This window comes from Crocuta crocuta, unplaced genomic scaffold (genome assembly GCF_008692635.1).
Source record: "Crocuta crocuta isolate KB4526 unplaced genomic scaffold, BGI_CrCroc_1.0 scaffold229, whole genome shotgun sequence".
Lineage (NCBI taxonomy): Eukaryota > Metazoa > Chordata > Mammalia > Carnivora > Hyaenidae > Crocuta > Crocuta crocuta.
Window position 1 is genome coordinate 8,789,675 of NW_027536464.1, and position 16,407 is coordinate 8,806,081.

Consider the following 16,407-nt stretch of genomic DNA (forward strand, 5'->3'; position numbering starts at 1 on the left):
TGGGTCGGAACCACGCTGTGTTCATTCACAAAACTGGGCTGTTGATGCAGAGAACCAGGGCACGGATGCTGGGGTCTCTGGGGAATCTAGGTATCCCGGGTGATCTGACTTCAAGGCTGCACGAACTTCAAAGGACATGATAATCCCTCAGCCCTGACGCTTACCTGACACACTTCTTACAGGCTAGCACATCAAAGTACATGGTATGGGGAAGGCAAGCGCTTCCAAGCCAGCCAGCCAGACAAAATATCTTCTCAGTTTTCTCATCTGTAAAACAGGGACAATCTCGCCCTCCTGAAATGCTGGTGGGATCAAACAGGATCAAACTACCAGCGTCCCGCACGCAGAGTGAGTATAAGGCGGCCGGTATTATTGCCCCATGTCCAGATCAAACGTAACAGAAGTGAAATTAAGCAACAGAGTAACAAGCAAGGAGCATTTTATTGTGTATGCGTATTCTCAAAAATAACACAAAAACCCAGAACCCACAAACAGGAGCAAGGAATGAAGTTTTCTAACTCTCTGGGATACACATGGCACCGTCTCTTATAGAAACATAGCTAGTACAAGACAAAATGTACTAATCGACATTGCCCTTTGCTTCCCGAGTCACAAAGGCTATAGAGTAAAACACTTTAAATTGTATTCTAATATAAATTTGTTGCACAATTAAACCTCAATGTACTCAAAGGGTTACTGTATATAAACTACAGAAAATAGAGTAGGCATTCAATAATCTGCTCACAATTAACAATTAAGCAATAGACACTGGAATAAATAGAGTATGTATTACTTATTTGTTAAACCTCACATTGATAACGAGCAGATGGTTTATCATTAATAGTAACTGGTTCCTTACATTTTAAGAGACAACAGATCTAGTAATGGAAGTAGAAAGTAATTTAATGAAAGCTCATTTTTAGAAAAGATATCCTTGGGTCTGAGTCACTATGGTATTTCTCACATACTCAGGCCAGTTTCAACAGTTTAAAAACGTAGGTACTAGCAAATTGAAATCTTTAGGGAGAGAACCAAGTGACGCATTCAAGAGCACTATTTTTTGTTTACATCCTCCAGGCAGGACAGAAGTAGGACTTATAGTGTTGCTGAATTATGTTTCCGGCTAATGCTACGCAGCTGTTTCTACCATTTGCATTAAAAAGGGCAATTTTAGAACACATCTAGAATGAAGAATTGACATTTCCTTAGTACGTACATAAGTAGATCTAAACATAAGGATTTTCCTCTAACAATCTGTACTTTTTAATCCCTATTTGTAGAAATTAGCGTGAGTATTCAGGAATGGAAAAACCATAAAACTGTTAACTTGAAGAACTATTTCAAGTGACCCGTTTAAGAGTAACGCAGTCAAAATAAGGCAGTCTAGCTGTATTTTCCTTGTGTGCCCAGTCAGCAGAAGTGAGAAAATAATTTTTGCCCGCCTCTATAAAAATATTACCCCATTTGCTCCCTAGTGTGACACAAGACAAGACTGCCATGTGTGTTTTTAAAAAGAAAAGTGGTAACAGGTTCCAGTGGAGAGAAAAGTCGATTGGAACATTCTTTCTTTTTCTGGATGCCCCTCTCCAGTTCTTCCTTCTGTACGCCTTTCCTCCTTGGTTTATATTAGCTTAACCCCTTAGCAGGTGCTCTCACAGCCTTACAACCTCTATAGAACACCGGGTTTTCCAGGAAGAATTTTTGAAGGTAAAAGAGGCTGAAAACTATGGTGTGATCTTGTGCTGTCTACCATGGACATTGTAAAAACCACATTTTACAGAAGTTAAAGGCAAACGAAACCACAGTTCGGTACTCTTTACCACGGCAAGAAGTAGATCATATACTATTTTCCTTTCGGGACTTCATGAAATCCCTAGGATAGCACCTTTGTTCGAGCTGGACCACTAACTGAATGAAAGCTACCATTCAATGCTGCCTGTTAAGATCCCATCCCTCAAGTTTTCTTCCAGGCTGTGTTAGTATCATACGTTTTGTAAAGAGCTTAAGGAAAGTTATTAACGGTGATATAACACAAAAATTGTAAGGGGTCGTATTTCTGAAGGCAAGTCCATTTTAATGCAGATCTTTCTGGAATACGAGGTGCCTGACCTCCTTTCCGTATTATTTGTGTCACTTGGCCATTAAGACATCTTGAGTTAAGCCGCCTGCCTTAACTGTCCTTCTCAGTTGTGAAAAAACAGGTTTAGTCCCCTGGTCGTTATCACGCCGAACCTCCACGCTGTCTTGATATGATCCCAACACGGTGAGGCAGTAGATTCTATCAGTATTCACTAGTAAGACTAACAAAACGCTCTTGCTATCTACTTTACATTCTGTCTTTCAGGAAAGTAGGTCTCCACTCACTTGTATAGCCCTAAAGTAATAGGTACGTGTACGGCTGTAAAAACAAACAATCTGAGAAATAAATACTGGAATATTAAAAGACAGGCTCCCCATTCCACCCCCTCTTCCCCATCCTCGTCCTAAGTGGCCACAAACTTGGACAACGTCATCTGATACAAGAGAATCTGCCAGCTGTTAAGAAAGCGAGGTACAAGTTGGGAATTGCGGTGCAGGACCCGGGCTGGCAATTACCGCTCTGGGTTACCAATTCCCTTCTACGAGATATCGCCAGTATCCCATACAGCAGAAAGGCCGCGCAGTGTCCAAAGCTCTGCAGGTCTCTTCTGCGGTGTGTATTAAACTGCCGCAATGTCACAGGGGCTCATCTTGGGACTACAAACCGAATGCGTCTTGGAGGAGGACTGGGCTGTTCGGTGGAACAGAACGCTCATCTCCCCTCGCGGTCACGCTGGTAGCCGGGTGGGTGTTCCATCTTCCGTTAGTCGTTTCTGACTGCGGCCAGAGAGTCAGGCGGCTCGTGCGACCCCCACGTTAACAGCACCACGAATACGTTGTGTCCTCAGAGCGCATTTGGCGGGGGGCGGGGGGGGGGCAAGAAGAGCTGTGTGCCGCCCGGGTTAGCCTAGCAGTCTGACAGCTCATGGAGTAACAACCGTGAGGGTTCGCCTGTGACACGCTGTCTGGGAGGAGGGGCCACTGAATGTGCCAAACACCAAGTGCAGGAACAGCATGACCCGCCGAGGGCAGAGATCCTTCAAAAGTCTGTCAATAACTAAGTGCCCGGGGACCTTCAGACCCAGACAGTGAGGGAGAGATCTGGGCTCTGGAGCTCCTGCCGCAGCCCTTGGACGGGGCGAGCACGTCTCCCCCACCCCTGCTCTGACGACAGAGCTCCGCAGAGGGCCTGCGAGCCTGACGGGGGAAGGGTGCTCGGCGCTCGAGACTGCCCCACTAAAGCCCGAAGCATTAACGCTTTTTGTTCAATAGTTTTCCCCCTAAAACTCGCATCTGCCCACCTGCGCCTTCAGCACACACGAGCTCACTGTAGATGAGGGAGCCTTGCTGAGGTCACTCCTCTCCCCAGGGAACCCCTGCCGACAAACTTTCTCCACGCTCGTCCCCGAGGTCCGGCCACAGATGCCCCAAAACACACCCGGCATGTTTTTCTTTTTAAAAAATGTTGCTTTGTTTTTTTTAGTGGCTACTGTCCATTCCCGTGACGGTGACGGTGGTGCCCCGGGGAGGGAGGGGGGCGGCTGCATCTGGTGAAGGGCGCCTCTGGGAAGGTGCAGGCTTCGCCCGGCTCCCGGCTCAGCACGGGGAGAATCCGGTGGCCAGACTGCAGCCCACCACGGGCGTCATGTCCCAAATCTGCAAGAGACAGAGGTGCCAGCGAGGCAGCGCTCGTGACGGGCTCCGCAAGTAGAGTGCACACTGCACACAGACAGCTGTAAAACTGGAAAGGGGGCCGAGGGAACTCACGCTCTCGTTCTTCCACTATGAAACCTTCTCAAGATCTAGTGACAGAAGCCCAAAGCTCAATAAAATGTGAAAAAGGTTTGTAAGCACTATCCTGTCACCTGAAGATTACATCATACTGTTGACTAGAAATTTCATTTCATTTTTAATAAAAAGCCGACTGGGAAAAGCCCCTACCTTTAAAAATTAAGAAATGAGGGGCGCCTGGGTGGCTTAGTCGGTTAAGCGTCCAACTTTCGCTCAGGTCATAATCTCGCGGTTCGTGGGTTCAAGCCCCGCGTCGGGCTCTGNCGCCTGGGTGGCTTAGTCGGTTAAGCGTCCAACTTTCGCTCAGGTCATAATCTCGCGGTTCGTGTGTCCAAGCCCCGCGTCGGGCTCTGTGCTGCCAGCCAGCTCAGAGCCTGGAGCCTGTTTTAGTCTGTGACTCCCTCTCTCTCTGACCCTCCCCTGCTCACGCTGTCTCTCACTCTCTCTCCTAGAAATAAATTTTAAAAAACATTAAAAAAAATTTTTTTTTTAAAAATTAAGAAATGAAGTGGATTGTGGTTTCACAACTCCAGAGTGGTACTAAGCATGAAATGCCAGCTTTCAGGATCTGTGTTAGTGACCGAGGGATCGAATGAAACAACTTGTGGTTGGGGCGCCTGGGTGGCTCAGTTGGTTGAGCGTCTGACTTCGGCTCAGGTCATGATCTCACAGTTCGTGGGTTTGAGCCCCGAATCGGGCTCTGTGCTGACAGCTGAGAGCCTGGGGTCTGTTTCAGATTCTGTGTCTCCCTCTCTCTCTAACCCTTCCCTGCTCACGCTGTCTCTCTCTCTCTGTCTCTCAGAAATAAATAATAAACATTGATTTTTTAAAAATTTAAAAAAAAAGAACAATGTGTGGTTATTTCTTGCAAGTAGGAAACCTTGTGTCCGGGAGCCAGGGGACATCAGCAAGGGCAGGACAGCTTGCGTCAGAGGCGCAGAGCAGTGGCGAGGCAGGAGTCCTGGACAGATGGCCGCAGGCCCCGCCAGCTGCCCGGAGAGCTGGGTCACGCCGGAAGGAGTCACCCACCACCAGGGGCATGGGGACTCACAGACACAAAACTCAGGGTTTTCAACCGGCTGCAGGTTGCAAGGCCGCTTATGAAAAGGGAAGGTGAGCCGGCCCATAGGAAATGGGACCGGACTAGAAGTCTCCCGTGTGTTCACAGCATGACCATGGGGCCATCTGCACGCAGACGCTGGTCGGGACACACGAGCCCGTTACCTTTACGATGCGGTCGGTCCCGCAGGTCACCATCAGTCCCCTGGCAACGTCCATGGACATGTGGGAGATGTTATGTTTTCCTTCGTGGAAGGTTGCTAGAGAGGTCCGACTGACAAGGAGAAAAGAGACCGCTGAAAACTCACCTGTTTCTAGCGCTAAGAAAGAGTTTTCTTAACAACATAAAGGAAACACAAGGATAGTGTCTGCATTTGCTCCCACAGCTGTGGCTACAGTGAGGTTTATGATTACAGGGTGACAGAAGGCATGGCCAGCTGCAAGGCTGTTCGACAGAATGTGTGAAAGAACTCCCCAGGTAACGGATATTTATATTTTTAGTGGAAAAGCTGATATATTCCTAGACATAAGAACAAGGACTTTTAATAATGCAGAGGGACTCGGGACGCCTCGGTTAGGCATCCGACTTCGGCTCAGGTCATGATCTCGCGGTTCGTGGGTTCGAGCCCCACGTCGGGCTCTGTGCTGACAGCCAGCTCAGAGCCTGGAGCCTATTTCAGTCTGTGTTTCCCTCTCTCTCTGACCCTCCCCTGCTCACGTTGTCTCTCTCACTCTCTTTCTCAGAAATAAAAAACATTTTAAAAAATTAAAAAATAAACACAGAGGAACTGCACCGCGTGAGATCCTGTCGGGTGGGTGGGCGCGACCCTGGCGGGGAGGCCGCAGGCTCCCCACGCCTCTCTGCCACCAGGAGCAGCCCCGAGGCCCGGGCTCTCGCTCCCCTCCTGCGCCCGCAGCCCCAGTCTCCTTAGGAATGCACTGATGCCCCCAGCGACGCTGCACTCACTTTTCAACTGGGGCCTCTGCCAAGGTTTTCCAGTCTAGAACTTTCTAGGATGATTCAAAGGTAAGGGAAAGAAAACTAAGTTTCCAAGCACACGTGAACAAAGGTTGATCACCGGACAGACCGGCTCAGCCACCGCATCAGCGTGCGTGTGGCCGTGGCCCCGCGTGCCGTCCTCAGTGGTGGTGGGGGGCAGGGGCTCAGGGATGTCCATCTGTCTGCTCGACTGCCAGACCGATGTTAGCAACGTCACCCCCCATGGTGTTTGGGAGAACTCTGCCTAGGGTCATGGGGTGAAGGCCGAACTACCCACAAACTCTTCACGGGGCCAGGAGGGGAGGAACGTCTCTCAGGCTCTCCCCCCTGCAGGCGCGCAGGAAGACGGAGACACGCCAACACTCACTCCTCGTCTTTGATGGAGTCGTAGCAGGAATCGCACACGCGGACCTGGAACTCAAAGCCCATGACCGGGTAGGTGGAGCGCTTGCTGCTGCACTTGCCGCACACGGCCTGGCCACACTTCCTGCAGTGATGCTGCGGTGGGGGCCGGGAGGAGGAGAAGGTGGGGGTTAGCAGTGGCTTCCGCTTCGGGGCTCACGGTTCCCCTTCAGGGAAGAGGGCGGGAGCGGGGAAGACGGGCCCGTTTCAACACTTGTCAAGGAATTCCAAAGAGCCTTGCTTTCTTGGTCAAATACTGGTTTCTATTCAGTCATATCCTCTGTCTGGACGTCAACAAATGACATTACTAAAACCAACTTCAAGTTCAATTAGGAGCTCAAACGACTAGAGATTTCAGAGAAAAAACAACCTATTCCTACGGTGGAGAAAAGGTTTGAATTAATGTAACGTGCCCTCATTAATAAATACATATCCATAATCATATGTTATTTCTTTTAGCCTTTCAAACTGTGATTCTGGAAATAAGCCTCAAGAACATTCAAAATAGACCGGTTTTTATTAAATTATTAATTTAATAATGGTTACATTTAATATTTGAATTATTAATAACTTCTACATATTCTTTTACTCCTAAAAGTTTCGTGACCTGTACCTTTCCTCTCTCTTCTATTCATAAGGTGGAAATGAATTTCTTCATGTTTCCTGTAGAAGGAGGGATTCTCTCCCCCATAGGTTACAACGCACTCGTTCCCACCAGACATGTGTTGTGGGAAACAGGCTAATGATGGAATTCAGGTTCCATTTCACAACATCAGAGTGTTATCCAGGTGCTAACTTCACCCCTGTAGTGCCTGCCAGCCTCCTATTAGACCTTGGGGTAGAGTAGCTTTGTAAGTAAAATTAAAGAAAGTTTCTTAATACACCCAAACCTTAGGCCAATCCCTCATAGAGGCACCAAGAAATAAAATCAGCACTCTCTTCTACTTACCTACACAAATTCATATTCAATCATACCTTCAAGGTTGCTGTAGAAATATGGTTTTCTTTGGAGAACTTTAGAATTACAGGAGTACTTAGTGATAAGAGTATCTTTGAAATCTAGAGGTGATTCAGGACATGTTTCTTTAATTAAAGAAAAAAAAGTACCAGAAACATGTTTAATAAAAATGTTCCAGGCACACTTCTATGGAACAGTTTATGAATAATTTAAAATTCCTAATGTCAGAGTATTCCAATGAGGGCCAGACTGTTACATATCTTCAACAAACCGTGAAAGCATAAGGCTCCCAGTCACATGACCTGCTTCATTCGAATTCTGCACGTGGAACACTGTAACGAGCAACACTTCCAGACTGAAGGATCTTTCATGTATCTACAAATAGGCGCTTAGTGTTTTCTTGTGCGTTCCTGCTATTCCACCGCAGGATAAAGCACAAGCTGGCCCCAGGAAAGGTCCCACTGGCTGGTAGTTACACAGGGACAGTGGTATCAAAAATGCTGGAGTTCACAGCGTTTATAAGAATAAGAAGGATTTCCAAACAAAATGGTGGGCTAATACCACATATAACAAGATACGTGATCAACCTAGTGACAGCTCAGCGTTGGCTACTCACCTGTCTCAACCCCAGTGTCTTTGTGTCCCACATCTGCTTTATATTCCAGAAAAAGGGCTGCTCGCACTTCTGACAAGAATCACTCTCTAACCACTGAGGAGCCTGAGGGAGGAGAACGTCAAAGCCACCATTAGAGCATCTCTGTGTCTACTAGGACTTCTCAGGTTACTGATACAACAGTTCTAGACCTTGTTGGTGCTGGCCAACAGGAATTAAAAAGAAAACTCCTCAATACATTTTGGCTGTTGCCATATTCAATACTACGTGTTTTTGGTAATCTTTATCACTTTAGCAACGTTTATGGGATTGTCCAAAAGGAGTAATTCAGTTTTCACTGGGAACTCCTAAGGCATGTTTTCATAGACTTCTGTGCCAGAGCTGTGAAAATCAAAATCCAGTTGCATGAAAACCCACTTCTTGCAGAATCCGGTAGACGACCCCCTGGGACGTCTTGTGGGGTCACGCCTTCAGGGCCACCTCGTGTCAGGACAGGTTTGCCAGCCGGCCCCTCTGACTCCCGTGAGCAGCTGCCCTCCCGTGTGCATGCGCACTGCCTGCACACCTCCACCCCAGCACCGCGCTCTCTGGACTGTAATCCTTTACGCACACCTCGCTTCTCCCTGCTAACCTGTCATTCACTGGTCTTACTCATCTTGAAACATGGACAGCCTGTCCCAGAGGAGCTTCTCAATGAAGTTTTATGAAAACAGGACAATTAAAGTCTTGACATCGCTTTACCAAGAACTTAGGAAGTATTTCTCTAGGCAAACCATTGCCCGATTATAAGATGAACCTGTTAAAAGCCATTACTGAATCCCAAGCAATCGTCATTATAAATGTGCAATAAAAATGGGAGAGAACGCGAATTTCTGTCGGCTAGACCAAGGACTGTGAAGAAATGATTCTTTCTTGATCTTGAAAGTGAACACTCCAAAAAAATACAGCTGATGAGAGGAGACCGTGACGGGAAAATCGCAGACACCGCACTGCACACCCCCCCCCCACCCCCCGCCGACCTTCTAAAACAGGCAGGAAGACAGACGGAGAGCCTCCAAGAGTCAAGCCGGGACTTCTGGGGGCTAAGAACGAGTGCCTCCGCTTCCCTATTTTGCTTCCTATTGCTTCAGGACTTTGGGTTTTCCCATTTCTTACTTTAGCTACGTCACCAGAAATACTTCTGCAAAGGTCTTTCTTGGGGGTGGGGAGCCCAGCAAACAGCACAAAGTGGGCTCGGACAGAAGCCAGGTTTCTTTGGAGAACCGGAGAAATACCGGAAGGAAGGGAAGACAAGGGAAAGGGTGACAGAGACATGCACCCACGTGGGAAAGATGACCGCCTTGCTGCAGAATCACCTCTTCCGCTTCTGTGATCAAAGAACGGAGAAGGCAGCTGGGGACTGCTGCTTGGGAACAAGGTCCCTGAGGGAGAAAATGGGTGACATGGCGGGTCATGCCACCCAGAGCCCGGGAACGTCTGTCTGCAGGGAGGGGAAGCAGGTGCCGTGGCCTGGGCTCGGGTCTGAGACGCACGCGGCACCAGACACACATGGGACAAAGCTCAGGATGTCTTTGCGACAGTGACAGCCGAGTAGGGGCACCCACCCTGTGAGGTGGGGAGGAGGGCAGTGCTGGGCACGGGGCCTGGTGTCCGAAGTGCCCCAGATGTCCAGGCGGGGTGCCCAGGATTTCATGTGCCTGATTCCACTTGCTTGTCAACACAAGCTGAGCGGACCCACAGCAGCGTCACCCACACCGAGCGAGCAGGGAGGCTGTGGCTCTGGCAGTGATGCAGCGTATGGGACGAGGGCACAGGTGGTGGTGACCTAGGAGACCCAAGCTCGTCCACCTACATGGCATCTCCAAACGGGTCATCTCTGTTTGAACATGAGGCTCCCTGCACGTGGTTCTGGGGTGTGACCACAACACACCTGAGCCCTTACCCTCAGGAACGTACAGTCCTGTCTGGGGGTTTCAGAAAGAACAGGACTAGACTGAGCCGGAGGCTCAGGGGCTCCAGGGAAGAAAGGTGGGCTTTACATAGTTTCAGATAACAAACAAGACAAAATCAGAAAGAAACAGACTTTCCGGAGCATTTGATTGTAAGAAATACCCATAACTTTCTTTTAATAGGATGAAGTGATGTGCTCCAAGCTATCACGGACCATCATGTTATACACTTATTCGCTAGAGGGAAAAAAAAATTTTTTTTGAGCAAAAGAGAATGCTCATCAAGCCTTATTTCACTCTTCCCCACCTACTGTTCCATCTGCCTCTGCTGCACAGAAGGGACGACGTAACGAGAATCATCCCCCACACGGCCATTACCAATAGCTGCAGTGATCTGCGTGGCATACCGCACTGCACATCCTGTGATCCGCTACCCTAAAACAAGGTTCTCTTTTCAAGTGGATTCACTCTAATTATTACTTATTCATTTATGTTTCATGACTACTTCCCAAAAGAAGCCCCTCTAATTACGATCTGGCCAGGAGGCAAATCTGCTTCCAGCCTGCCCCGATCAGTACTTCCTGGTGACTCGATAGGAAATCCCAAGCAGCGTGGAGAGAGAACCTGGGACTAATTCTGTATGCCCTTGTCTAAGGAAGCCCTGTGAATAGTACAAACCCTAACTCCAGGGCCAGGACCTTCTAGATCTGTAGACTGTTTCCTTTTGCACTATACTTAGCTGGTTTAAAAAAAAGAGACAGAGAGAGAGAGAGAAAGACTACTGAAAACAATGCATCTTTTTAACACAATATGCTTACCCACCAGCACCGTCAGCTGCTGAGAGAGAGAAGCCAGCAGAGCGTGACGTGGAACCAGCCAGCATGCATGTGATCTGGGGGAATCTTCCACAAACGACTGAAAAGAGACTCGTGTACAAAGGAAGCATCCTGAGTGACGGGGCTGTCTTTTCTTTCCCTAGACGTACAACAAACTCCACAATCATGTGACCCTGAAGGTGGGAATCCTGCTTTTATTTTGTTAACTATTTCTCCTAAAAGAATATGCCAAAGGATAAGGATAGTGGACTGAAATCCAAGTGGGTGAGCTCTTAGAAGCAGCTCCTGCAGTACTGGCCCGGGCATCGCCCTCCCGCATGACCCAGGGAACACAGCCTTGAGTGGTCTGTGCTCTCAGAATAAGACCGAAACAGCAGTCCGAAAGTCCAGCAAATCGAACAGAATGCTAGCTGTCCTTGATGCCCGCAACAGCAGCTACTGGAAAACACACTTAAAATAAATCCTTGCGAGGAAAGTATATGTAATGTGATGCCAACGTTATAGATGATGCAATAACTGGCCAAAATATTCTGCCAGTAAGCCGACAATCAAGATTTCCTCTGCCTGACTGGTCTCACAAGCTAAAAAGGTAGCAGTCGTGACTTTTCCAAATTATAAGCTTCCTTTTATTATTTACAAGGTAGTCTATTTCCTTCGTGAGATTACAAGCTTCTTGCAGGCAAGAATCTTTATGTCTAGAGCATGGTAGCCATAACGTCTGGAAATGAGTCATGTCACTACTTGTTTTAGTTAACTGAACCCCCAGGTCACGTCTTCTGTGGCATGCTAAAGATGCAGTTTTAGTCAGTGAAAACGAGACTCACGAGTAATAGGAGGTGACACAAATTGTGCGCGGAGTCTGGTGGGGCTGCCGCATCTGATCCAAGGGGGCCCAGCACATGGGCCACTGCACAGCATACGGGGCAGCGCCTTGAGCGAACCACGTGACCTCCCACGGCGCAGGAGGCAGTTAGATGCAGTAGCAGTGAGCCCTTGACCTGTTTCCAGGCGTCAGAGCCACCCTCCAGGGGCTCAGTAAATGTTTCTCAAGTTAAAATTCAGTCCTCCTCAGTCCCTTGGCTCTACAATCTTCTCTTCCAAGTCAACAAAAAGTAGGCTCTTCTGCTATTTACATCACAGGTTGGAAAAGACAGATAATACCCACGCTGGCAGACACGAGAGTAGAAATCCTGCCTGGAGGTCATCTGACGACATGTATAAAAAGCGGTAAGAACATACATATTTCCCTGTGCCACAGGGTCTGTTTTCAGATACTCATCTGAAATAAATAATTGAACAACCACACAATGACCAGGTCAAGAACGCTCACTGCCGCGTTGCCCACAGACGAGAGAATGGATGTCAGAGGAGGTGGTGGAGGGAGGGTGCGATGGGTGAGGGGGTCAAAGAGTGCAAACCTCCGGCTGTTAAAGAAGCAAGTCCTGGGGACATGAGGTACAGCCTGGCGGCTGAAACCGCGTTGTGCACGTCAAAGTCACTGATCGGGTGACTCTTGAAAGTTCTCATCACAAGAAACAAGATTTGTAACCAGGTGGTGCTGGAGGCTAACGGGACTCACCGCAGTGATCGTTCCCAATATGCGCGAATACCGAATCACTACACTGCACCCCTGGAGCTAATATAATGATATATGCTGATTATTTCTCAAGTAGAAGAAAAAAGACGGCAAGGTTGTTGACACAATCAGTGTGCCTCTCTAAAGAACCAGAAGCGGCTTTAGAAAGTGTGTCAGCAAACAGACAGAAATGACCACAATCTTCTGAACGAGGCCCCACAACACGTTAGCGGCACAAACAAATCAGAACTCGGGCCTCCTGAAAACAGTAGTAGTACATGGACACCCCCTGGTGGAAAATAAACCAGACAATGGCACATGTGTTCACGTTCCCGGGCAGGCACCTTGCTGCGTCCGGCCCCCAGCATCTGGTGACAGGGATGCCGTGGGGCCACCAGAGCGCTTTGAGGCCTGCACACAGCTCGCACCCAGCGGCACTGGGCACCGTCTCCAGGCAGAACGCAGCCCACATGCAGCCTGTGGGTGACGCTGGTCACTGCCGAAACCCTCACGTGGGCAGGGGGTGCAGTGCAAAGTGACACGATGGAGCCTGTTGGGCGACAGCCAGAGAGAACGAGGGTGCGGAGTCAGCCTCAGTCGGTACCAACAGCCGGTGGGGGGGGGGGGACCCGAGAAGCCAGGTTGTGGGGTCCCTCCATGCCAGCCCTGTCTGGCTCGTTCCCTTACCTCCTCTCTGCTAACGTCCATGTTCCACACTGCAATTCCGCCGTCCGTGGAACAGGAGACGAGCTGCCGTGTGAGCTGGAGGTAGCACAGGGACTGCACTCTGTCACTGCGAACAACACACATCCGTCACTTGTCTCGATGTGGAAACACACAGGCTCACATCTCTGCTTGTTGGAACCTGCAACTGGCATCTTACCACTGACTACCTGGTATGGTAATGTGGCCTCTGGTATGGTAATGTGGCCTCTGGTATCAACTTTAGTCAGTATTCTGTCCCTTACTACATGGCATCATAGTCTCTATGAAGGAAAAACCACTTTCAAATCAGTCATCCAGCACCACAGGCCACAGAGAAGACGATGGCTAGACTATCGGGCCAATCACTGTGTGAGCCAGTCACTGTGGTCCATTCCTTTTCAGGTGCACGAGATTCACCTACTTGTTCGGGGCCACCTGGGTGGTTCAGTCAGTTAAGCGTCTGACTTTGGCTCAGGTCATGATCTCACGGTTCATGAGTTTGAGCCCCATGACCAACTCTGTGCTGACAGCTCAGAGCCTGGGGCCTGCTTCAGATTCTGTGTCTCCCTCTCTCTCTGCCCCTTCTCCACTCGTACTTTGTCTCTCTCTCTCTCAAAAATAAAACAGTAAAAGAAAAAAAAAATTTGCCTACTTGTTCATACCAAAGAACAAGGAGGAGTGACTCCCTTAACTGGAACACAACCCGTAGGAACAGATGATGAAACACTACATACACACACGCGCACGTGCTCACACTCACACACACACACGCACACACATCCAACGATGGGGCGACATCTGGCCCGGTCCTGCATGCCCTAGGAAGCAATCTCCTGACCTGCAGACTTGTGTGAAGGGTGTTTCCTTGGCTACTTTTCAACTTGAGTCTGCTTACAGTAGACGGCAACAGCCTAGCCAACAGGAGGAAAGGCAAGGCGGAAAGGAGAGGCCAACGTCCTCTTCCTCCCAAAACTAGAAGGCAAGAACCTAAGTGCTGTAACGTCCTAGCTCAGGTGGCTGGGCCTGCGTCAAACCACAGCCACACGTTACACGTCCGAATAACAAAACCAGGTAGGCATCCGGTTCGAGACTGGCTTAGCACAGCATTCCACGCAACCTTCCCTGGCCCGAGTCCTCACCTTCGGTCCTCAACCCGATTGCACCCTAAGCAGCTATTTCAAGAGGGTGACTCCTTGGGATAGACAGGTGGCAAGTGCTCTTTGGACAAAGAAGGAAGACGACTCTGGGCTTTTTTTTTTTTTTTCCTCCTCTACAACACCAGACACTCAGGACTAACAGAAAAGCAGCTAAAGTTAAAAGTGGACAGAGTGAGCCCTGGCGTATGGCTGCCTTCGCAGACAGAGTTTGGAAGACGCCGCATCCCAACACTAATGCTACCCCACCTCCCGCAAACTCGGATTCTTTCCCCACCCCCATGACAGTCACGCACTGGTGGCCCTGCAGCAAGAGCGTGCGGCCTTTCCTTCCTCCGATGTCCCACATGATGATGCTGTTGTCAGAGGCTCCCGAGAAGAGTAACCGCTGGATAGGGTCCCACCAGAGGCAGGCGATGCTCCCTACGGTGAGAGAGGAGAGGTTCAGGACAGCCCCGCACCTGTGCACGCACGTTCCACACCTCGACCAGTGGGGTCCTTATGGAAGACTGGGTCTGGGGCGCCTGGTGGCTCAGTCGGTTAAGAGTCTGACTTCAGCTCAGGTCATGATCTCACTGTTCGTGGGTTCGAGCCCCGCGTCGGGCTCTGTGCTGACAGCCAGCTCAGAGCCTGGAGACTGTTTCAGATTCTGTGTCTCCCTCTCTCTCTGACCCTCCCCTGCTCATGCTGTCTCTCTCTCTCAGAAATAAATAAAACATTAAAAAAAGTTAAAAAAAAAAAAAAGGAAGCCTGAATCTTTGTTGTACGGAAGGTCCTTCAACACTTCATCATGAGTCACAGAGAAGACACGCATACCTATCACCCAGAGTTATAAGACAACGATCTGCAGTCGTAAGTCAAACTACTTTGAACATGAAGACGTTTAAAGAATTTTTCTTCTTTCTATACCAAAAAAAAAAAAAAAAAAAAAAAGATAAAATAGCTATTTATGAAGGGTTATTTCAGAAAAAGCTTTTGAAGGGAAAAAAATAAAAGCTAACAATGTTTAATGAGAAAAGATGTGAAGGGGCGCCTGGGTGACTCAGTCAGTTGAGCGTCCGACTTAGACTCAGGTCGTGATCTTGCAGTCCGTGGATTCGAGCCCCATGCCGGGCTCTGTGCTGACAGCCCAGAGCCTGGAGCCTGCTTTGGATTCTGTGTCTCCCTCTCTTTGTGCCCTTCCCCTGCTCATGCTCTGTCTCTCTCTCTCTCAAAAATAAATAAACGTTAAAAAAAAAAAGACAAAACCGTGAAGATGACTATGGTAAATAGGGAAGATAAAAATCTAGATTATTCCAGGTTTCTGGGAACTTGCAGGTGTTTTATCTCAAGATGCACATGTGTAAGGAAATTAAGTGAAGGGTCTTAGTTTGCACATGATATGCCAGGGAATTCAGGTAAAAAACCCAAACCTCATGTTTTACATTCTACCTTGGCTAAACTCAACAAATTTGATACCCTTGGGAAATCTTTCTATAGCTTTCTCTTTCAACAGATTTCTCTCTTGGTTGTTCTATTGATCACTGCTTGCCTAGAAAAAACCTGTCAGTAAACTTAATAAAACTGAACCAGTCCCACAGGTTACTATTTTTGGCAGGTATAGAGAAAACTGATGAGGTCGTATTGAAAAAGAAAACAACAGAAACTAGTTTCTCTCAGAGACTTCACATGAGTGAAAAAAGAACTGTTCTGCCAGACTGGCCTCAGGGAACAACTGTGCGTAACTCCTGACCCTATTTAATCCTGTGCCCTGTACATTTCAGCCTGCCTGACAGCAGATAAACATGGTCCTTCACTATAAACATTACTAAGCAGTCCCCAGAACCCAGTGTGTCCTTAGCAACCCAGAAGGACTCAGGGGCCTGGGGATCAGGAGACCATTAGTCATCAGCACGAGTGGTTTCCCTGGGGGCTGTGCCTTCCTGCCCCAATACGGTCTAATGTACTTACCCCCCTGTGCTCTACAGGGTTCCCAATCTGACAGATTGTTCCATCTAAACCAGACGGGGTTGAAGTGTCTAAATTCTTACCCAGTACGGCCAACTGAGCTTTAAAACCCTTCCATGGGGCCTGGCCAACTTGCTGGCCTGTAGAAATGATACAATCCCACCCATTCTTTCTCCTCAGTCCCTAACCAAGCAGAGGCAGACGCAGCCTGGACATTTTTCCTAATGGCACTGTCGACCAGCTCTTGCTCAAGTGTCCTAGAAACTGACAAATTAAAAGAAAACAAAAACAAAAAAACAACATTCCTCCAAAGGTCTTACCATTTACAAGAATTTTAA

General features: G+C 48.5%; 1 protein-coding gene across 1 annotated transcript in view; it reads right to left on the reverse strand.

Annotated features, from left to right (window-relative positions):
- Positions 1-422: 422 nt before the first annotated feature.
- Positions 423-16,407, reverse strand: part of WDFY1 (WD repeat and FYVE domain containing 1) — a 45,290-nt gene continuing 29,305 nt past the window's right edge. The window contains exons 7-12 of the mRNA XM_077748584.1: positions 14,419-14,545; positions 12,951-13,056; positions 7,906-8,007; positions 6,297-6,427; positions 5,095-5,203; positions 423-3,735 (exon numbers count right to left, since the gene is read on the reverse strand). Coding sequence (XP_077604710.1) covers positions 3,676-3,735; positions 5,095-5,203; positions 6,297-6,427; positions 7,906-8,007; positions 12,951-13,056; positions 14,419-14,545 — 635 coding nt within the window. The 3' untranslated portion in view covers positions 423-3,675. The remainder of the gene's footprint in view (positions 3,736-5,094; positions 5,204-6,296; positions 6,428-7,905; positions 8,008-12,950; positions 13,057-14,418; positions 14,546-16,407) is intronic.